The following is a 24989-nucleotide window of genomic DNA, read 5'->3' as shown; positions in this document are numbered from 1 at the left end:
AAGATTGCTCAAGGATTGAGACTTTGTGCTAAATATTTTGAGTTTGTGTTCAATATTATCTTTCTTGCTAGTGTTTCTATAAGAGCTTAATCAAATTTGGTTTGCAAACTTTGTGTTGTAAGTATTGAAGATTAATATTCGTTAAGAGTAGATATTTTGTTGAGAGAAGCTGTAGGACTTTATTTTAATATATTGCATGGTTTCTACTTCTCAAAGTATTAAGATTTGTTATTAGTTGAATGGGAGATCTGATTGTTGATTCATGGTGAACCCTAATGTTCATAGCATTTGGAATTTGTTGATTGCAAATTGCAGTATATGGTTAGACTGAACTCAATTCAAAGTTTAACTTCAGTTGTTTTATGCTCATTGTTCATGGTGTTGTTGTGCATAAGTGATATGAAAATTATTTTCTTATCCTTAGGAGATTGCACCATCTTTGTGTAGTTGTTTCCTCATGGTGAAGAAAAGCTTGGTTTGTTTTAATTAAGTCAACAATTATTTCTTACATTGTTAGGTATTAACTTAGATTTCCTATCCCTTGTTCCTTTTGTCTTTTATTTTCCAAAGTTAAATTAGATTTCACATTCCAAGTTTTTTGTAAAGTGTAAGCCCCTTTATGATTACCAGCATTATCACATCACATACACTGAGTCTATCCATAATTTAAAGTCACATTGTAAACCTTGGGGTTGCCTTGTTTGATCATGTAGCTTAGCATTCAAGGTTTCCTTGTTCAAGAGAGGATAGAATACGTAGTATTTTATTCTATGTTTGAGGTGTCCTAAAAAACACATCAATAGATTTAAGGCAGCATTAGTTCCAAACACAAAATTATCATCATCATCCCTCTTAACTGTCTCACTAGATGATGTCACGCTTTCTTCATGTAGAAGAAATGGGACAGTGTTAGAATCACACATGGAACCATCAAAGAAGTCCTCTTCACATGGTTTTTCAATCATGATCTCCAAATTACCCACAAGAAGACTCATGCAACCTTTACCTATAACAACAAGTGATTCTTTCTCCCTAGATCCCATCGTGACATTCTTCTGAAGCCTAACTGTGTTAGATCAATCTTCTTTATTATTGGTCCATACTTCCTTTGCTGACTTATCTTCAAATTTTACAAACTTATGGACAACAATGTACTCATCATTGTTGGTAGAAGTACATTGGGATTTAACTTCAACCCCACAATTGGCTTTATTAATCAAATGATCAATTTGAAGCAAACTTCTATTGGATTCCTCACATATAGAAGTAGGTGTTTGGCTGGTGCAGAAAGGCAACTCTTCCTCCAACTGTTTCTTTTCAGAAAAATCATAACCATCAAAAACAAATTATTACCTGTGCTCCTTTCCGGACCTCTTGAAATGATGGCAAGAAAGTGGTGGAAGCAGACAAATAGTCTCCATGCTTCCCTCTTTTAACTTTACCAATGCACAAATGATTAGGCTCCCAGGGCCCCTTGCAAGAAAAACAGAGTTTTTGTTTCTTTAACTCATTCTTGATGCCTTTCTAATTTTTTTCTTTGGAAGTCCCTTTTTCATTTGTCTTTGGTTCTAACATTTTGTTTTTAGTCTCTCCCGCATGTTTGGATTTTAAAACTGTCTTACAGTACCCTTTGATGTCTGGCTCCTTCATAAGTTTGATTGTCCTTCTATCATCTCAAAAAGTGCCTTATCAGAAGTATTCATCTTTCCAATGTCTGTTATGCCACTCACAAAACTCCACAGGCTGGCAGGTTCTTAAGCTTTGATACCACTAAAGTATCCCACCCCAAATTGCAACCAATTCCTTTCCTCTGTCAAACACTATACAGCTGTAATATCCCCAATAGGATATTATCTAAAATTCTGATTTTTAAACTTCTGATTACTGCCCTAATTTCTGATTTTCTTTCTTTTATTTTCAGACTGACCAGACACTTATAACAGCCAATAAATAATATCAAACACATCAAATTATCATACCAAAAGGTTTGCCCAATATCAGAAATGAAATACAACATGAGATACAAAATATAGGAACAATTAATGCGCACCACAAGTCTGAAATTCTGATGATAATTCTGCTGTCATAAGTCAGAATATAGAAGTCTGAAAGTATATCCAAATATAGGCAAAAACATGACAATCATGCCCAGAAATGCTGCAGTCCCAAATAAGATTAATGCCCTAGGATTTACACATACCATTTCATGGCAAAATGAACAACAAATGTTGAAATCATCCTCCTAGGAGTGGTGCCAAGTTTGGGGCATGAAACCCTAATGCAAAGTGAACAAAAACCACAAAGAATGCTACTCCAAATGTGGTGCTCAGATCTGCTCCAAGGGCTGTTACGAATTATGGTTCCTTCACAAAATGATGCCAAAATGGTGAGAAAATCCTAGTCAACCTGCAATGATGTATTCTCAAATCATCTCCAAATTAAATGAAATTTGGACACAAATCTCCTTCGTTTAATGTCCAAACTCTAGCCACCCAAGGTATTTGTAATGTCCCCTTCTCATTGATGTTCTTTCAGTGGTCCATTAGCCTATTCCTGAGACCCGTAGGCTAGGTGGAATGAGTAATCAGGGTCTAGCATCGATGAAACGAGGACTTACTATTTTTAGTAAGTCAGGGGATGACCATTCTGGTGCCACTGTCCTACTGAGCACTCCTTGCTTTGCCTCTGGACGCGATGATCATATTTTTCGGAGCATTAATTCTTGACTTACTATTTTTAGTAAGTGGCTGGGTGGCACATTTCTATTTTTGGCAGTAGTCAGGGGTCTGAATTCTGCAGCAGTCTGTGGTCGTCTGGGCTCAGTTTCATCTTGGTGGTGATAATAATCAGTGCGGGAGACAATTGCAACATAATTAAATATTATTTCCTTATGCTAAGGTTAATATTTAATTAATCTATTTTTTTTGGCTACTGGTTTATTAAATTTGGATTAATGCCTATTTAATCCTAAGTTTGGCGAAATTCAATTGTTTTATGGAATGAGAAATATTTTTAAAAGGGATATTATTTCACTTTACATCGCCATTATGTGCCTAAGTGTCCAACGTGGGTCCTCCCCCTTCTTGGGCGTGAGTTTTGACTTAGGAGAATGGGCGCTACACTTGGGTCCACATGTAAGTGGAAATGAAATTCAAATGCAAGCGTGGAATTTGGAGGGATGTCATTTGAATTTGATGAATGAAGTTATAAATATGAGGCTTGGGTTCCCATTTGGATCATCTTGAAAATCTATAATGTTATGCTGTCGGATTGGCGACAGAACTTGAGGCTTCGAAGTGCGTCTCCCTAGTGCTACCCGGTTTCGTACTTGAAATACAGTACCTAGCTGTGCCTTGTATTCCTCTACCGTTTTTAGAGCTTTGCCATTGACATCTTGGTGTTGCAACGATTCTGTACTTGCTGGTTTTGCCTGTGGCTGAAGCATATTTTTGCTCACATCTCTCTGTTGGAGCGTCTGACAGTTATGGGTATCAATCCTATCTTCCTTCCCAGCACTGGCGAATAAGTTTGCAAGTTTTTAGCACATTTGTTTGAGTTTTGAATTAATTATGCAAAATCGAAATTCCTAGTCTAGGCGTGGGTTTTCTGCCTTGCATTGGGATGCGTGCAAAATAAATAAGGGTCTTTGTGGGGTGTTGTTTGGATTGGTTAGCATTGCATATGTTGTACGGTGGGTTTGGGACTGGTTTGAGCTAAATCGGATGTAAAATGAGGGAGATATGAATATTTTGGCATTTATCTGGGCTGCTGGTCTGTGTTTCCAGCCTGCAGATTTGGTTGTAACAGAAATTTATATCTTACTATAGAAATTTGCATTACTCTCCTTCTATCATTTCTATTATTGTAAGGTTAGGTAGTAGTACTACTAACCAGCTCTCTCTTTGTAATTCTCATCCCGCTGAATAAGTGGAAGAGGCTGGCTTGCTGCCTGATATGCAATAATTTGTAATTTTTAGTCCTCCCGCTGAATAAGTGGTCGAGTGATAAGTTCAATGTTTTTGGTCCTCCCGCTGAAATATGCGGTAGAGTGATTGTTAATGTAATGTCCTCCCGCTGAAATACGTGGTAGAGTGATTGAACTTCTGTTTCTTGTAATCTTTCCCTTGGTCGGTTCATCGCCAAGAAGTTTAGTTTCTATCCTGCTGGATAAGCAGAAGGGGATGGCTTGCCGCCCATGCAATTGTAATTTTCAGTTTGTTTATTGATGCTGACGATCCCCGGAACACCGTATGCTCTCACCCTCCCAGTCTGGGCTCTCGGTGAACAAAAGGTGGAAGGGTTCCCTTTCAGTTGTTTTGCTTATTACTCTAACCTTAATGGGTTAATTGTTGTGGATGAATTTCTATTGGCCTGAAAAAACAAAAAAAATAATTAGTGGGATACTACAGTGGTATCAGAGCTGGTTTTCCTGCCAGCCCGTGAGAGTTAGTGGTTTCAGAAGTCTCCATGAGTGACAGAGATGTCAGACACTACAACAAAGAACAGAAGAGACAACAGTTTCAGATTCCTATAGTGCTCGAAGAGGACACATTTTCAGAAGTACTGAGAAACAGAGGGAAGAATTTAGATACCTCAGATTCAGTGGATTCAATCGCAGATAAGACTACAGAAACAAATGAGGCACTCGACAAGAAGGCAGAGAGGCAATTCAATGCCATGATGGACATGATGTCTTTACTGTTGTCAAAGCTCAACCAGAATGTTGTTGGGACCCCTAATCAGCCCAACAATGGACCGGAAGCCAGCACTCCTAACATTCCTGTAAGCAATGGAAATGGGAGCAATAACGGGAGTAACAATGGAGGTTCAGCCCCAAGGCCTTTACAACCTGTCTTTTTGCCCAAAGAAGTACAACAAGCTGAAACAGAGATACCCACAGCTGATGAGATAAGAAATAGCTACATGGAGTATGCTTCCCTTCCTAGTGAGATCCGAGATATCCTAACTCTAGATCAATTCATGAATCAGAAAATGAAAAGAGGACGGAGGAATGACTACAAGTCTGCTGCCCCAAGAGATTTCCAGCAAGCTCTTGGAAGAGTCACCTTAGCACACTTTGATGGGAGCGCTAAGGGTACTGCCAGAGCATGGGTACAGAAGTTGGACAATTACTTGTCCTTGAGACCGATACCGGAGGAGGATGCCATCAAGTTTGCTACCTTGCACTTGGATGGAGTGGCCCACGAATGGTGGTACCATGGGTTGGTCACCCTTGGTCACAACTTAGTCACCACCTACGCTGATTTCACCAACAAGCTAATTGAGAGATTTGACACCAGGGATCCAGAGGTGAAGTTTAGAGAACTTGCACAACTGAGGCAGCAAGGTTCCTTGGACACTTACGTGACTGAATTCCAAAACCTGTCAGTCATGGTGAGTAGCATCTCAGAGAAGCGACTGGTTGTCCTTTTCACTGAAGGACTTGAAGAACCATTGAGAGGATGGGTCAAAGCTTTTGATCCGCCCACACTGGCAGAAGCTATAAAAAAATCCAGAAGTATGGAGTTGGCTGCCCCTAAGAGTAAAATTCAGTCCAAGCCTTTCCCTTTCAGAAAGGATAAGAAGAAATTCACTAATCAGACCAAGAGGTTCCCTCTGCGAATGGATAATGGGCTCCGTCAAGAGCTCCGGAGAAAGAATCTATGCTATTCTTGCAGAGAACCTTGGGTTCCCGGGCATAGGTGCCATGGAAAGGGGAATTTACATCAAATGGAAGGCTATTCCGGAGATGGATCAGATTCTGAAATTTCAGAACAGCAGATTGAAGTTGAGGACAGCGAGTATGAAGAGGCTCCTGAAGGGCCCGAATTTGGGTCAAAAGATAGAGGAGTGGTTGCTCAACTCTCGAGCATTCACAAGAATGAGTCTTTCAGAGTTCGGGGTGTGATTGGAGAGCATCGTGTCATAGCTCTCATTGACACAGGTGCAACACACAATTTCATTGATGAAAGAATTGTTGCAAAAAAGGGACTAGTAGCAGAGGAAGTTGAGGGCTTCAAAGTCATGGTAGCAGATGGCTCCACTATATCCTGTAATAGAATGATTTCCAACATGTCTCTGAAATTGGGAAATCATGAAATCAGAGATGATTTCTTTGTGGTAAGCATTAGAGGGACTGATGATGCAGTCCTTGGGATTCAATGGCTGAGATCTCTTGGTGAGATCACACTAAACCTACAAACCATGGAGCTGAAATTCATGTCTGAAGGGAAAAAAGTAGTTTTGAGAGGAATGTCGCATGGGGGACTTAAGGTTGTATCCTTGAAAAGAATGGAAAGGCTGATCCGCCATAATCAGGTGGAGTGGGCAGCGGAGTGTTTGATAATGCTTTCCAATCCATTGGGAGATAAGGGCAATTATTCCTCAGACATTTCAGCAATGGTCAAAGATAAGAGCAATATTGTGGTGATACCTTCAGAACCACAACAAGAGCACAGAAAGTATCCTGAAGACATTCAAGCTTTGATAACTAAGAGAAGCAAGGTGTTCGAAAAGCCACCTCCTGGCAGACCTCTTGAAAGAGGTGCTGAACACATTATTGAGCTTGAGGAAGGAGCTAAGCCAGTCATGACTACTCCTTACCAATACCCCAAAAAGCAGAAAGATGAGATCGAGAAAGCAATTTAAGAATTGCTTGACATGGGTTACATCCGGCCTAGCAAAAGTCCCTTTGCTTCGGCTGTTGTTCTGGTGAGAAAGAAGGATGGGACCATGCACATGTGTGTGGATTATAGAGTGCTGAATCAGAAGACCATCAAGAATCGGTATCCTATTCCGAGGATTGATGAGCTACATGGGGCAGTGTTCTTTTCCAAAATTGACCTCAGATCGGGGTACCATCAAATTAGGATGAAAGCTTCAGATGTGGAGAAGACTGCTTTCAGGGGCCACTTTGGGCACTTTGAGTTCTTAGTCATGCCCTTTGGTTTGACTAATGCTCCTGCTACATTCCAGTCATGCATGAACAGGATCTTCCACGAACAGTTGAGGAAGTTTGTGTTGATATTTTTTGATGACATCCTGATTTTCAGCAAATCATGGAAAGAGCATCTTCAGCAGTTGGATGAAGTGTTGGGCATACTAGAATCTGAATCCCTGTTCGCCAAGGAATCCAAGTGCGAATTTGGGATGGAGGAGTTGCTCTACCTGGGTCACATCATCAGTGCAGGTGGTGTGAAAGTAGACCCTGAAAAGATTAGGGCTATCATCGATTGGCCTACTCCAGAAAACATAACACATCTGAGAGGATTTTTGGGATTGTGTGGATTCTATCGGAGATTTGTAAAGGGATACTCTCAGTTGGCTGCCCCCCTTACAGATCTTACCAAGAAAGGGGCCTTTGAGTGGTCCGAGAAGGCACAGACAACATTTGAGCAGTTTAAGAGGATCATGAGCTCCTGCCCAGTTTTAGCATTGCTCGATTTTACTAGGCCATTTGAACTACAATGTGATGCATCTGGAGAAGGTGTTGGTGCGGTCCTCATGCAGGATAAACACCCTATAGTTTTTGAGAGCAGAAAGTTGAGAGGTCCTGAGAGACTATACTCCATTTATGACAAGGAAATGCTTGCCATAATGCGTGCACTTGCAAAATTCAGACAATATTTGGTGGGAAGTAAGTTCATTGTCAAGACTGACCACAATAGTCTTAAGCACTTCATGCACCAGAAGGATCTGAATGAGAGACAACAGAAATGGGTGAGTAAGCTACAAGCTTACGACTTCGATATTGAGTATGTAAAAGGGAAAAACAATGTGGTAGCCGATGCCTTATCATGGAGGCCCCATTTGAGCTCACTCTGCGAGCTTACTGCTGGTTGGAAAGAGTTATTGCTTGCTGATTATGCCAAAAATCAGTTTGCAATCAGTCTTGTAGAGGGTACTTTTCACGATGAAAGGTACAAACTGGTTGAAGGATTGATACTGTACAAGGGAAGAATCTTCATAGTACCTGAATCTAAGTTAAAAGAGAAGATTTTGCAGACCTTTCATGACATTCCCCTTGCTGGTCACCAAGGTTATTTCAAGACATATAGGCAGATCCGGGAGAGATTCTCTTGTAAGGGGCTTAAAAATGATGTTTTGAAGTACATTAAAGAGTGTCATACATGTCAGAAGAACAAGGATGAGCACACTCTACCTGCTGGTTTGTTACAACCCTTGCCTATTCCCGGTCAAAAATGGGAAAGTATTTCCATGGATTTCATCATGGGGTTGCCTCGGGCTCAAGGAAAAGATAGTATTTATGTGGTGGTGGACAGACTTACAAAGTTTGCTCATTTTTTCGCCATTACCAGCTCTTTTACAGCAGCACAAGTTGCTGAAGTGTTCTTCCGAGAGGTATTCAGATTGCATGGTTTACCGAAGAACATTGTGAGTGATAGGGACAGCAAGTTCCTAAGTGCCTTTTGGCAGGAAATTTTCAGATTGTGTGTTACTGTGCTCACTCCAAGCACCAGTTATCACCCCCAAACTGATGGACAAACCGAGATAGTGAATAAGTGGGTGGAAGGTTATCTCAGAAACTATGTTTCGGAACAACAGAATACTTGGGTGAGGTGGCTTCACCTAGGGGAGTATTGTTACATTTCTTCCTATCACATGTCCATCTAGATGTCACCATTCATGGCACTATATGGTTATGAAGCTCCTAGCTTCGCAGACTTGGTATTTGGTGATAGCAGAACCCCTCAGGGGAAAGATATGATGCAGCAAAGTCAAGATATTCTGAGAATCTTGAGGGACAATCTCCAACATGCACAGAATCAGCAGAAGTTGTATGCTGATCAGCAGCGTATTGAGCGCACCTTTGAGGTGGGCGACATGGTTTATTTGAGGCTCCAGCCTTACAGGCAGTCTACTCTCAAGAAGAGTGGGGTTGAGAAATTGAAACCTCGATTCTATGGGCCTTTCAGAGTCAGCAGAAGGGTTGGAGAAGTGGCTTATGAGTTGGAATTACCAGCAAGCAGCAGGATCCATAATGTATTTCATGTGTCTCGCCTTAAGAAGGCTTTGGGACATAATGTAGTTGCTTCAGCTGAGCTACATCCACTTGATGAGGAGGGAGAGTTGGTTTTGGTTCCAGAAGTTGTCCTTGAATTCAGGGAACGAACTTTGAGGAGAAGAGTGACCAGGGAATACTTGATCAAATGGAAGAATCTACCAGCAGAGGATGCTACGTGGGAGAATGAGGAGATTCTATTGCATCCAGCCTTACAGTTGCTTGAGGACAAGCAATTTTGGGAAGGGCGGACTGTAATGTCCCCTTCTCATTGATGTTCTTTCAGTGGTTCATTAGCCTATTCCTGAGACCCGTAGGCTAGGTGGAATGAGTAATCAGGGTCTAGCATCGATGAAACGAGGACTTACTATTTTTAGTAAGTCAGGGGATGACCATTCTGGTGCCACTGTCCTATTGAGCACTCCTTGCTTTGCCTCTGGACGCGATGATCATATTTTTCTGAGCATTAATTCTTGACTTACTATTTTTAGTAAGTGGCTGGGTGGCACATTTCTATTTTTGGCAGTAGTCAGGGGTCTGAATTCTGCAGCAGTCTGTGGTCGTCTGGGCTCAGTTTCATCCTGGTGGTGATAATAATCAGTGCGGGAGACAATTGCAACATAATTAAATATTATTTCCTTATGCTAAGGTTAATATTTAATTAATCTATTTTTTTTGGCTATTGGTTTATTAAATTTGGATTAATGCCTATTTAATCCTAAGTTTGGCGAAATTCAGTTGTTTTATGGAATGAGAAATATTTTTAAAAGGGATATTATTTCACTTTACATCGCCATTATGTGCCTAAGTGTCCAACGTGGGTCCTCCCCCTTCTTGGGCGTGAGTTTTGACTTAGGAGAATGGGCGCTACACTTGGGTCCACATGTAAGTGGAAATGAAATTCAAATGCAAGCGTGGAATTTGGAGGGATGTCATTTGAATTTGATGAATGAAGTTATAAATATGAGGCTTGGGTTCCCATTTGGATCATCTTGAAAATCTGTAATGTTATGCTGTCGGATTGGCGACAGAAGTTGAGGCTTCGGAGTGCGTCTCCCTAGTGCTACCCGGTTTCGTACGTGAAATACAGTACCTAGCTGTGCCTTGTATTCCTCTACCATTTTTAGAGCTTTGCCATTGACATCTTGGTGTTGCAACGATTCTGTACTTGTTGGTTTTGCCTGTGGCTGAAGCATATTTTTGCTCACATCTCTCAGTTGGAGCGTCTGACAGTTATGGGTATCAATCCTATCTTCCTTCCCAGCACTGGCGAATAAGTTTGCAAGTTTTTAGCACGTTTGTTTGAGTTTTGAATTAATTATGCAAAATCGAAATTCCTAGTCTAGGCGTGGGTTTTCTGCCTTGCATTGGGATGCGTGCAAAATAAATAAGGGTCTTTGTGGGGTGTTGTTTGGATTGGTTAGCATTGCATATGTTGTACGGTGGGTTTGGGACTGGTTTGAGCTAAATCGGATGTAAAATGAGGGAGATATGAATATTTTGGCATTTATTTGGGCTGCTGGTCTGTGTTTCCAGCCTGCAGATTTGGTTGTAACAGAAATTTATATCTTACTATAGAAATCTGCATTACTCTCCTTCTATCATTTCTATTATTGTAAGGTTAGGTAGTAGTACTACTAACCAGCTCTCTCTTTGTAATTCTCATCCCGCTGAATAAGTGGAAGAGGCTGGCTTGCCGCCTGATATGCAATAATTTGTAATTTTCAGTCCTCTCGCTGAATAAGTGGTCGAGTGATAAGTTCAATGTTTTTGGTCCTCCCGCTGAAATATGCGGTAGAGTGATTGTTAATGTAATGTCCTCCCGATGAAATACGCGGTAGAGTGATTGAACTTCTATTTCTTGTAATCTTTCCCTTGGTTGGTTCACCACCAAGAAGTTTAGTTTCTATCCTGCTGGATAAGCAGAAGGGGATGGCTTTCCGCCCATGCAATTGTAATTTTCAGTTTGTTTATTGATGCTGACGATCCCCGAAACACCGTATGCTCTCACCCTCCCAGTCTGGGCTCTCGGTGAACAAAAGGTGGAAGGGTTCCCTTTCAGTTGTTTTGCTTATTACTCTAACCTTAATGGGTTAATTGTTGTGGATGAATTGCTATTGGCCTGAAAAAACAAAAAAAAAAATTAGTGGGATACTACAGGATTATGAATATATGGCAATTAAACCTCAAGTCTGAAGCAATATGTCTTCCATTTGCAAATAAACTTCAAACCCTAGCTGATATGATTTTCCATCTTTCAAACCCTAGCTGGTTGAAGCAACAAAATAATGTAAAACCTGCAAATATGCTCAATGATGAACCCTGGATGGATTCAGCTCTCAATATGGAGTTGGGTTTTTGTCCAATCCACTGATTTCCAAGGGTTCTACTTCTCGTCCTCAAATTTCCTATAAATGTAAGCCAAAGCTCTCAAACTTCTCATAGAGAAAATAAATAAGCCAAGTATGTGTCAAATGAGCTCCCAAGTGCATTTTTATAATGCTTTCATCCCAATGCCCTAATTAGGGTTTGCACATTTTAAATTAATAATAAATTCTCCTTATGACTCCCGTGGAACCCAAAAAATAATCACTTAATTAATATTTTAAATCAATACCTTGTAACTCCCACGACACCAATATTAAAACTTTACATTATATTAAATAACATTTTTTAAATATTTAATTTAACTTTAGTATTTAATGTGATTTAAAATAATAACTCTAAACATCATTAGTCACCAATATGTCTTAAATTTAAACAATCACCGGCTATACAAATCCTGAAACTAAAGATACTGCATTCTGAAGCTGAGAAGAGACCGAACTATGACCAGTTGTCGGAAATAGTAGTTACTATAAATAGTAGCTTCTAAAAATAGTAAGAGCAAACTCCCAACTGACCAAATAGTGTCAAAACTAACACTTACTAAAAATAGTAACTTACTAAAATTAGTAAGTCTCGGATGAGTTGTCCAAAATCACTCCAAAAGTGTTGTTCAACTCCCATAGATCCTTTGAGCTCATTGGCAACATCAAAAATCCCCTCTGAACTGGCTGACACAAACCTTGAAAGACAGTACCAGCCACTTTGCAAGAGGACCTGAAAGTGGGGACATTACATAGTAACAACAAATGCCAAAACTTGAATGTTCCAATATGTAAATGGAATTTGTCCTCCAGTTTGGGATACTAATGCTAATAGAGATGCATATTATTATTTCAGGATATCACATCTAATATCTCATAGAATCAGTTCCCTTTTGTCTATTTTATCTGCAGAGTGTTTAGGGTTACACTTGAATTGCATATTGATTTTGTTTATAAAAGTATAAGTTACTTTACTTTCTGATATCTGGTAAGAAATTATGTGTCATCATCGGCATATAAGGACAAATGTAACTTGTCTCAAAATATTCTTGGGTTTGGAAGCTTCTCACATGATGCAGCAATGTAGGATTAACTTGATTAATCAAATGTTTTTTGATTTTCTATTGAGATCTTTGCTGTTCTTCCTAGGTAATGTTCAATCAGATTTTGTAAGACCTTATCACCCTAGCATCATAATGATCCCTTCTAATTTTCCTTTTAGAATCATTAGCTATTCAGATTTTATTCTCTTCTTTATGATCATTAATTGCCTTGCACATGATGAAAATACATGTTACTTTCCATTCATCAGTATTAATATGAAGTATCTTGTGTCAGTTCTGGACATGGATTCACCTTGTGGCCATTTGGGGAGAGATTTTAATATGGCTCATATTTTTGGTATCCACGGGACAGCTACCAATCAAGCTTTCAGGCCAACTGCAGAGGCTATTCGTTTCTATCATGGCACCAACTCCTAGTTTTTATATAATTGCACTTATGGGAACTACACTTGCGCTGCTACCTAGTTTTGCATTTATATCTTTTTTCAGGTCTGTAGGAAATACAACATCCACTGTTTTGTGCACGTTGTGTTGTTCCATTTTTCAGATAGACATTATATTATGTTCAACTAATAATGGTTCTTTTATGCCTTCTGCAGAAATTTCTATCCTGAGGATTATCAAATTGTCCAAGAGATTGAAAGAAAGGATGGAAGTTGTAGCTTCCAAAAAAGTGTTTCAATGTTTGGTGGGAAAAATTCTTTTGATCTAGGATTGGAACTTACACAACCAAATATTTTGACTATACCTCCAAGTGATGCGAAGTATGGTATTTCAAGCAGTAAGTATGAAATCTCTTACATAATCAGGTTTTACTGGATTTATGAACTTGATCTCTATATTGTTAGTGTTTCTCCAAGTTTCAGGGAAGGGGAGACGTAGGGACAGGGGGACACATTTTGGAGTCGGTGGAAAATTTTCCAAATTTTGGGGTTCGTGGGTGTACGACAATTAGAATACTATATAAAAATAAATATTTGAATATTAAATTCAAAAAATAAAAAATAATTTAAACTAAAACACGCTAAAATTTCTAAGAGTATTTTGATCCATTATCCAGTATTGAATGACATTATCATAATGATTATGATTAGTGCAATTATAATGTGTTGAATTTATAAGGGAATCCATTCATCTAATACTTCATTTGCTAGTATGTCCAAAGAAGCAGCAATCTTTAAAAAATTGCAGTTGATCATTTCTCACCCCCATGATGAGTTTTCAACTTTGCCCTTAAAAAATGTGAGTTTGTGCATAAAATTGGTCAAATGCTAAACCTATAGTTTTTGAACCAAAATACCATGTTACATAGAAGTAGAAATCTCTAAAAAAATGCAATTTGTCATTTGTCACCTCCCACAATATGAGGTTCCCCCTAAAAAATATACAATAAAAACACAAGAACATGGATTGCCTTAATGAAGGTATGCCAATCATGCGTTTTCGTCTCTCGCCCAAATTCGTTTTTCTTTGATATGAGATTGTTTATGTTCGCAGCAAATCCTATGAGAAATCAAATTTTTCGTATGACTTCTTTTATAGCATTGCTTTGTTGGTCCTTTATAACCAAGGAAGGTCACTTATATTAATCTTGTCTCCATGGCTATTTAATTGAATGACATTTTTCATTGCATGATTGGATTCCTGAATGTCACTACAAATTTTGACAATTTTTTCTTTGTCACGCCTTCCATCCAATATTTTTCATAATGTCTCTGTTATATTCTTTCCAATATGCATAGTATCAAACAAATGCACAATTTGTAACTGCTCGTAGTAGGGCAACCTACTAAATTGTCGGGGATAACTTTTTAGTCCCTTAGGAAGGTGGTCATTAATGCCTTGACGACCTTCACAATCATCAATCACATCATCAGTAAACAAAATACAATAGAAACGATGTTTTATGACATAAACCATTAGATGGAATGGCATTACCTTGACGATTAATTCTATTATATCCCAACTTCCACAGGTGAAGTGTCATTCTTCGTGGCTTTGATGTATTCTCTTCTTTCCCATTGAAAAGATGTTTTTCAGTATTTCGATACTTATGATTTTTGTGGAGAAAGTGCCTATACTCATCAAACACCTGCTTTCCTAAACTTTTTGAATGACGAGATTTCATCTTTGGACACGCAAATTTTCCCTTTGTTTGAAGACCTACAAGATAATGTATAATTGGATTAAATATGTTAATTTTTTAAATTATAATTATCATGCGCAACTTGAACACTATAACATACCACAAAAATGTGTTAGCCCTAGGGCATCGTGTATTGTCCATACAAGCACCGCATCGCATGGAATTGAAATTGTCTTTGTCCTATTGGTCTAGAGACATCATACATAGTGACACCACTCCATAAATCCAGAAACTCGTCGATAAGAGGCTCAATATATGCATTCATATCTTTAACTTGGTACTTACCTAATCGAATGAACAAAAACATTACATAATTATTATGACCATTTTACTGCAATATTTATAATTAAATGTAGATGACTATTAAATGATAAAATACCTGGAACAATCATTGCCAACATTGTGTGCTCCCTCTTTATTACATTCATGGAGGAATGTTATTGTTGATAACAAAAACAGGCCACACTGAGTAAACAGATTTCAGCTCTTCAAATGGATTGACACCGTTCGCTGCCAATGAAAGTCTGAGATTACGACGTTCTTCTTTAAAGTGTGGCCACTTTTCCTCTATGTCCATAAATGCTGAACCATCCGTTGGCATTTGAATAATGTCATCTCGACTTCTATTGCGTGCATGGTAATCCATAAATTGTGCCAAGCTAGTGCACTTGAATAATCGTTGCATATGTGGAATAATGGGAATATAATGAAGAACCTTGCAAGGCACCCTTTTTGTTATTTGATCTATTTGATATCTACTAATATGACATTCAGGGCATTCAGTTCGAAATTCATGTTGTTTGTGATATATAATATGATCATTGGGACAAGCATCTATTGCTTGATACTCCATTCCAATATCTTTCATAATGGTAGATAATTATTGGTATGAGCAAGGTAGAATATTTGATGGTGGTAACAAAAACTCACCTATCAATCTACAGCAAAAAAATATAATTTGTTAATATAAAGAATATTAATGGTACATGATTCACCATTTATTAACTATAATGACATATATGACATACCTTAACATACGTGAGATTGTTATGTTGGATAAACCATTCATAACCTTCAAGTTCACCAACAACTATACAGCGGAGAGAAGAGGTGTCTAGGAGTCTTCGTAAAGGGCTTCAGATGCCTTCTCAAGTAGAGGGACATCATGAACAACATCAAGGTCATCTTCATCATCATGATTAGTTGCGCTAGTACTAAATGTGTCATGGATCAATGTATTTGTACCATCATCTTCAATTGTGTTTTGTGGCTCATGATCGTCATCTTCCATGGGATCATTATCTTCAGCTTCGATATTCACACCTCCATGTTCCTCCACTTCAAAAAACATATTCTCCGGGTTGTGTTGATCCATATCATGTGCTCTGGAGTGCTCGACCCATATAAAATTGATAAACATAAATAAACCATGATCATGATCTCATCATCAAGTGATTTCTTATGTATATAAATTGTTAAAACAATATAATGAAAACTTACCAATGGATGATAATCATGTCCCCCTTCAATGTGACCATGCAACCTACAATGTTTCTTAGCTATTTTGATTAGAAGTCTTCTAGTATTTAACCCCTTACAAATTTTGCAGGGACAATAACATTTTCCATCACCTTTTCTTTTCAAGTTAGACCACAATCTAGCAATGGTCTCCTTATTTTGTTGTTCATTGATATTGTCTGACATTGTCTTTCTTCACAGGCAAAAAAATCGGGCTATAGAACTAGTTATATAGAAGTTGAAATGTTAGTTATGAAATCACGTTTCAATATAATATACCAAATTAAATTACTTGAACATAGAAATTATGCAAATTGAACCAAAACCATTTAACTCTTCTTTTTCATCTCAAAACATATCTAATGGCTTTGTGGTGATTTAGAGCAGGTGATAAGCTAATGGCTTTGTGGAATGCAATCCTTGTATCATATCTTAAGTTGACTAATGTCTAACTGGGGTAATCCATGAGTGTCTAATGTGAATTCATTATCAATGTTGTGAAGTCATCGAGAGTATGGTGATAGTCATCCTTATAGGATCCTCTCAATACTATCCAAATCAGTGACAAGTAAGACAAAATTCTCAGTCACACCTTGGGTGCAAGTGAATGATATTACATATACTTTTGGGATTAACACCATTGAGAGTCATTGTAATGTCCCCTTCTCCGCAATGATTAGTTCAGCTGGTCATTAGCCTATTTTGGAGGCCCGTAGGCTAGTCAGGAGCAGAAATTAGGGTTTCCTATTTTCTAGGAGGATTCTTTGGTGTTTTTAGGGGGTTTATGTGGGAGTTTGACAGTTTGGATTCTGGATTCCTTCTGGGTTTACAGAGAGCTTCAGGATGGTTCAACATGCATCTGCATCGGGTTACTTTTTCTAGACTTACTATTTTTAGTAAGTGCGACGACTGCTCAGAATGTGGTTAAAATCACTTTGGAAACACTTACTATTTTTAGCAGTATGCTATTTATAGTAAGTACTATTTTTAGCAGGATGTCAGCAGGCTTGTTCAAATGGCTATTTTCGGCAGGTCAGTTTGAGCAGTTGGTCTTCCCTCATTTTTTGGTGCTATTCTTGGCAAGGGTTCCTCAGCTCAGTTCAGTGACTATTTCTGGCAAGGCAATTCTCTCAGCTTGTTTCCCCATATCCTTGGAACTTGTTTTGGCAGGTTCGGTATTTGATGAAAAAATGGTCTTTTAAATTAAATTATAACTTAAGGCAAAGGTTGGACGATTTATTTAAAAGGGATGCTTAAGTTATATTCATATATAAGTCATTTCCTTAATTATATATTGGGTGATTTATTGTTGAGGAAAAATACTTTATAAAGTGAAATATCAATACGGCAAGATGGACGCCTTATGGAGAAATAAGTTAATTTTATAATATATTTCACTTATCTACCTTGGATGCCACATTATGATTTTATTGTCATTTTTTATAAAGAATATTTGTTCCTATGAGAAGGTCGATTTGGAGAAAGGAGAAATGAAATGTAATTTCAAAATAATGTGAAGTGAATGTGCATTTGGATTTGGCGTTCATTTGGAGGGAATGTGAATTTGAATTTGAGCGCTCAAAATCTATAAATGAGAGTGTTGGGCTTCTCATTTGGTATCTCAGACAATTTACACCGTTATGTTGTCGGATTAACTCCAGACAATCTTCGAGGGTGAATACCTCCTAGGGTGAATGACAAACTTCGAGTGTGAGACATCACTCCTAGCTGTGATTGGATTTTTTGAATGTGTGGTTCGATTTTAGTGTGCATTTTCAGATTCTCAGTGTGGTGTGGATTTCAGTGTGGCTGAAGCGAAGATTCGATTGTATCTCCTTGCCTGTGCAATCGATTATTCTGGGTAATAGCTCGTTGGAAGCGTATCTGGAGGGCGATCATTCTTCTACCTTGGCGTTTCATTTGGTGTTCTTTCTGATTTTTGGCAGCAAATCGAACTTTCCAGCTGGGTTGTACCATCTCTTGGCTGCCTTGGGTTGCGTGTTGGCTGTTTTTGGTGTTCGCGGTACAGGTTTGAGTCTCTGGTTGCATCGCCTTAATCATAGCTTTCATTTGCTTCTATTTTTGTGTCATTCCGAGTTGATTTGGAGAAGTTATGAGCATTTTGGGGTGTCCGTAGCTTGTTGGTCTGCGTGTTTTCTGTGCGTGTTATTGATTTTCAGAATTTCATAGTTGTGTGTTAGAAGAGCTTTTTGGTGTGAGTAGTCTAAGTTGGTTTGGGAGTGATTATCTATTATTGTTGCAGCTGTTGGACTTGTTATCAGCACTTGATTCTTCATTTTATATGATTGTAATGCTGGTTAGTAGTACTAACAACAAAGTTATGTTATTTCTTAGTCCCACTGCATAAGTGGAAGAGGATGGCTATGCCGCCTATCTTTGGGATAGTGATATTTCATGTATTGATAATCCATAATGTGCATTGTAAAGCTAGTTAGTAGTACTAACAGCTATCTTTTGGATTATTGCTTGTAGTCCCATTGCGTAAGTGGAAGAGGCTAGCTTAGCCGCCTATTTTGAATATTTTGTAATAATGTCCTCCCGCTGCATAAGCGGTTGAGTTGATTGTAATGTTGTCCTCCTGCTAAATAAGTGGTGGAGTTGATAGTAAATTTCATTTCTAGTCCTCGTGCTGCATAAGCGGTAGAGTGATTGTTCTTCAGTTTCTTGTATTATCCTTGGCTGGTTTACCGCCAAGTGATCTTCAATATTCTCCATATCCCGCTAAAAAGTGGAAGGGATTGGCTTGCCGCCCGAGCATTGTATTATTTCCAATTATTTGAAGCTAACGATCCCCTCAACACTGTATGCTCTCACCTTCCCATATTGGGCACTTGGTGATCAGAAAGTGGAAGGGTTACAACTTCAGCATTATCGTATCTTGATTTCCTAACCTTAACGGGTTCTTGTTGTGATTGTAACTGGAAACAAATTGAAAAAAATTGTTGGGGATATTACAGTCATAGACCCAAGTTAGTCTAAAAGGAAAGTAACTATCCATTCCCATGCACCATGGATTCTTGAAAACACCATGGATTCTTGTTAGTTTTTTTCATTCTTCTAAATAATGTAAGAAAATTCTTATTAGGAACTATTAGAAACTTGAAAACACCATGGGTTCTTGTTAGTTTTTTTCATTCTTCTAAATAATGTAGGTGTGTATAGGATCATGACCCTTGGTATTTTTAAGATGTATGTTGTTCATGCTCCTTTCCTTGACCCCAAGAATATGATTATAATGCAGAGCATCCACACACACAACCAACTAGTGGAGATCTTTCTCCCAACTCACCTACTCAAATAGGTGATTACTCTTCATAGAGCTACAGGAGCCTCACAAGGTTATTGGGTTCTCACATGGCTTGAACACCCCAAAAGCAGACTCATGCTTCTCAACCCACATCCAATTAGTAGAATACATTAGTCTAGGCTTATTCAATTTTCCCAAGGCCAACTTAAGCCCTTCCAACCCCTAAATCACACCAAAACTCTCAAACCTTACTCACACAAGTCCAACTCCAATTAGGACTTCTAATGGCTCTTAGACACAACTCCCAATGCAAAATGGGTGCATACCACTCCAAGGTACTGCATGACAACTTCAAGGGAACTCTTTTTCATAGCCAAACACCTTGCTTTACCCTCCCAACCACCCTAAAGGTCACAAAGTATCCTACTGCTGCAACACTGTCCTATTAAGACATCCATGTAACATGGGACAGTCACACTTTCAAGGGACAAACCCCCTTCCCCATACTCCAAATTCTTATCACAAAGATTGTGAACCCCTTCTAATCTCTTTCCTGACACCAAACACACACAAACCCCTTGCTTACACCCCTTTCCACTTGGATTATTTCAACCCACTGCTGCATTGTTGCAGTCTAAAGCGCTGTCATTAGGCCAGTCATCATGTTCCTTCTTTGGCTTGGGTATTTGGCATTGCCAACCCTTGGGACATATTTGTGATGTCTTCACACACCCTTATAGACTTCCACTTACTCTTCCAAAGCTCGATTCTTGCATTCACACCACCCAAAACTCATCATCTCATTGTCTTATCAGACTGAGACACAAAAACCAGTCTCTCCAACACACTTTTCACGTGTAGATTGCATCATGGAACCATACAAAGCATAAGGTATAAAAACACATGTACACAAGATTTTCCACCCATTGGTGGGGTTATTTAATTTGGAAATAAAACAAAAATCATTATTGTATAGACACTGGTTACCCCAATTGTAAGTTTGATAAAGATTCCTCAATGGTATATTGTCTTTATACCAGCACATTCCTAGGAATGCTTGGTATGTGGACAGTGGGGCCTCTAGGCATATGTCATTAACTACTATATTTACTTTACTTTTTGAAATGAAATTTTTAATAAACTATCAAAAAAATAACCATAATAAATAATTTTATGTCTTTTGTATCAATAGCTTCATTAAATTTGAAATTAAGGTTTCAACTTTATTCAATAATTATATATTTCAAATTATTCACATGCTCATTATCACGTTTCAAAAATAATAGAATAATAAATATTGTGAACTCTATGAAACTGTATACTTTTATACATCTTTCAAAGATCTTTTTTATAACTGCTTTGGTGCATCCCAAATGGATAGACAAACTAAAAAAAATCAAAACATTGCTACATAAGAACTTACCAATGAGTTTAGATGCCAAATCTAATCAAAGACAACATTATTGAAATTTACCTTTTATTATGCCAAATATAATCAAAGACAACATTATTTTATTGTTAAAATGCTTTCCCTCATGACTTGTGATACTTAAGGAGCACACAAATTTGGTAATGATATTATTGTACAAGAATTTAGCAGCAGTATATGCAATATAATCTTTGGCTGGTTTATTTTCTACCAATTTGGCTAAGTAGTCAACATGGGTAATAATGAATCTTTCTTTGGATAGCTTTGTTTAGCTCTATTTTCACCCTTTTCTTCATGTTAGGGTTTACGCAATATGGTCTTTTCCTATGTGGTTTAGTGCTCTCCTTTAGTTGTATTTTCATAGTACCTACTTCCTTAATCCCCTTCATCTCCATGAAAGTTTAGGGGAATAGTTTCTCAAATTGTGTCAATAATTCAATTATCGATACTACAACTAGTTCTTTCCTAATAGTCTCCTATTGCTGCCATTTTTGGGCTATCTGATATAGCTATGTTTTCTTCTCAGAGATTAAGTGGTTAATTATAATAGTGATTTTTAGAATCCTTCTTTACTTGTAATTGTCATTCTCCTTTTCCTACCTTAATATCTATTTTTGGATTTGCCTCTTCTTCATCCTTGTGAACCTTGTAACATCTATTTTCTACAAATTTGGTCTATTTATTCAACCACTTGACTAACTTACATACTCCTTAACTCTAAGGTGGTGGGTTGGGTTCTAATTACTTTCAACCATTCTTCCAATTCCAATCCTCAAATAACTGGTTCACTTGTTTCTTCTTATTCCAGTACTTTCCCCATTGTTTTAATTTAAGCACCAAGTCCTTTTGTTTGGCAAGGCTGCTAGTTCTTAAAGCATTTTAACTTCTTTCTTAGTGAAACAACCCTCCTCTTCATGTTATTGTCGAACTATTGATTATTTAGCCCGCTCTACCACTCTCTCATGTTGCTTTTTATTTGGCTAAAAATATTTTGGTTCTTCATCATCTTCTTCTTCTAGACTATAATCTTCTTCATAACCTTCCTCTACCATTTATTTCTTCTTATTCTTTCTAGTATCAATACCTTGTCTAGTTAGAACATGTGCTTTCTTCTCCCATCTAGTTTTCTTTTTCTTCTTATTCTCCGTGACTGGTTTTCCTTTAGAGTACTCTTCCATAGAAGTATCCAAGGGCCCCATATCCATTCTATGACATCCTCTAATTCCTTGTTGTAGCATCTTCAAATCATTCTTGCTTCTCTTTGTAACTCATCACTTTGGGTAGGTCGATTAGCTAGTTTTTGAAAGAATATCCTTGCATTTTCATATGAAAATATATATTGAGTGTCTTGCTCGCAAAAATCACATTTCTCTTTCTTCTCCGCCCAACATATAAATGCATGATGTCCCACTTTTCCACAGTGAAAACAATTTGCATCACTTCTTCTTCTATTGCTTCAATCTCTTCATGTACCTCCTCTATAATTAGATTGTCTATTGTCGCCGTGATAACTTTGTTGTTAATTATTCAACATGCAGTAGGAATTTTGGTTATCTTGCCAGTGTGGGATTTAGTATCCAACATTGCTTTTCTTATCCACATCATAGTTGTGATTATGACAATTGTTGAAACAATGTAGCTTCAGTAAGATAAATGATTGAATGAGAGATAAATGAAGTCTCTCATTCAATCATCTATCCTATCGATAAATCTACATGCTAATGGTAGACATCATAATCATCTTTATAAGCATTTCTATCATCAATTGAGATATGATCATATTTGCTATGCAGTGATTTCATTTATATGTTGTGATTGTAATCGGTTCTGCATATCTATTCTAGTTGTCATATGACAACACTAATTAGTGTTGTCATATGATAACTACAATAGTTATCATATTAACATATTTTTGCTCTTATACCGATCCATAATCGGGTTGCATTTACCATCAATTACCATGAAATAGCATTAAGAATAAACCGATTAGTGATCGGTTAATGATAACTAAAATTGCATTAGAAACTAACCGATTCATTATCGGTTACAATGATAATCAAACCGCATTAAATCACAAACCGATTGGCATCGATTATCATTTGTTATGTATCGGCATTTATATTAACCGATAGTTATCGGTTTGCATTATGAAGAGGCACCACCCTTGATCTAGACATGTCTTGATCGGACATGTCATGAGACATGTCCGATCAAGGCATGCCTTGATCTTACAAGGCAATGCCTATATATATGTGCCGTGAAGAATGCTGGAGAAATATCAAAATCAATAAATATTATCTACAGCCACCTGCAAACAAAGAAGTTTCAGTTCATAATCAGAAATAACTAGAGAGCATACATTAATAGCATTGAATATTGTCTAAGGAATTAAAAGAAAGACAAAATCCTTAACATTCAACTTTTGAACATAAATTTGAATACTTTTACAACAATATTGATTTCCTCCATTTTAGATTGGAGGTTTTTCTTCAGACAATCTTCTGTTAGATGTATATTTCATTCTTGATAAATAACATAGCACATAGAATTGGGTCATACTAATTTCATTGTAGCTAGTGTCTTCTTTGATCTGTCCTTGGGGCATTCGTTTTGGATACGCCCTTACCTATTACAGTATGTATACCAAATTTTCTTAGGCTTTTTAGGTTCACCGACCTTGTTTACTTGTTGTACTACTAATTTATGTACTTTTAGTTGTAAATCTTCAAGGATTTTAGCATTACTACCTTTCTTCAGTCTTCTCCATGTTTGAGCTTCAATCTGGTATGCCATGGCAATCGAATAAACATATTTGTTAGGTACTTCCATCCAATCTTGCTCAAATATCTCTATGTAATACGTGTATGAACTATTCTATTTTCTATTTTTCACTTAAAGGTTCCTCCAGTTTTCTATATACTTCCTTACATTTCTTGTTATAGCTTTTAATTGATTAATTGTCTCCTTGTAATAAGTTTTGCATCCTACTAACACTTTCAGTTGGAATTTCTAGGGTGCCAAAGTTAGCTAAAAATTTTCTTTTTTTACTACATCCCAAGTGACTAAGTGTTGAGGATAGTTCTTCATGTACCACTCCAATTCTTCTTTTCTCAATTACCCAATGAAGTCCAACGGTCTATCGTTATTTGCATATTTGCCCAATCTCTCTCGTACAGACTCCAAAAGAAATACATGCTCTAAAGCTTCAGTAGTATTGAGTCAAGATATGAAAAAGAAGAAATCATTCACGAGGTATAGAGTGCAAAGCTCTTAAGGATAGTAAGAAGCGATAAGGATCGTGCAAATGAGAACATCAGAGCAGGAATAGGTTAAAAAATGTGAAATTTCGCCTCGGTTTGTACCAAGGATCTCAGTAAACCAATCTCGATAGGAGAGAAGGATGAGTATGAGCAATACAACAAACGGAGGTACATAGCTGGCATTGCAGAAAGATTATGCACATATTGTAGGAAGATATCGAGGACAATAATCAATCAAGAGGAATCGGACTAGTCTAATCGTTTCCAGAATTATGGCCCAGTAGTTTCACGATTGATCATTATAAAAAGACCATTGTGTTTGTAGAGAGGAGGCATGCGATATTCAACTAAGTGTCGCAGAAATGGTTCATCATTTCGGTCTGAGTTGCATGTGTAGAGAGGAAAGTTTTCAAATGCAGTGTAGGAGGTTGTTTCATACCGATGATAGGGCAGGAGATGTGGTATGGAGACTGGTGACCTCCATCTTGGGCGGTGGTAGACATTGGTGTGATGGTTTCGTCTACGAAGTCGTGCTCTGCCCAATGTTCGATGTTCTGGATTCAAAGGAGGCATGTATCCAAAAGATAGATGGGTTTATTCGCTCTGTGGATGGGCAGGCCATTGCTAACGAAATCTTGAACCTGGGTTTAAGTAGCTGGGTAAGCCTGTTGGGTCTGTATTTCAACTCGAGCAATTACGTCTCATCAGATTCGGAAGAGGACCCAGACGATGAGGAAGAGGAGCACGTCCAAGCAAAGGCGGAGAAGGAAAGAAAGAAAACCCTAATAGAAGATGCATGGGAGGTGTACCGAATTGGGGTCATCAACAAAAATTTAGCCCCCTTCCAAAGGATGCTGGATGCGGAAGATGGCTGGCTCTTGGTGGCTTCTGCGGTGAAAGTAGTAGAAATTGG

At 37.9% G+C, this 24989-nt stretch overlaps 1 protein-coding gene across 7 annotated transcripts in view; it reads left to right on the top strand.

The window, feature by feature from the left end:
• Nucleotides 1–24989, top strand: part of LOC131063623 (putative phospholipid-transporting ATPase 9) — a 265322-nt gene that overhangs the window by 224598 nt on the left and 15735 nt on the right. For 5 of the 7 annotated variants that reach the window (XM_057997503.2, XM_057997504.2, XM_057997508.2 and 2 more), the window contains 2 exons: nt 12730–12944; nt 13055–13236. The exons of 1 other annotated variant lie outside the window; for it this stretch is intronic. In XM_057997503.2, the coding sequence (XP_057853486.2) occupies nt 12730–12944; nt 13055–13236 (397 nt within the window). The remainder of the gene's footprint in view (nt 1–12729; nt 12945–13054; nt 13237–24989) is intronic. One more of the 7 variants, XM_059219822.1, reaches the window with a different exon arrangement.

This window comes from Cryptomeria japonica, chromosome 4, assembly GCF_030272615.1.
Source record: "Cryptomeria japonica chromosome 4, Sugi_1.0, whole genome shotgun sequence".
Lineage (NCBI taxonomy): Eukaryota > Viridiplantae > Streptophyta > Pinopsida > Cupressales > Cupressaceae > Cryptomeria > Cryptomeria japonica.
This window is presented reverse-complemented; position numbering and strand designations above follow the sequence as displayed.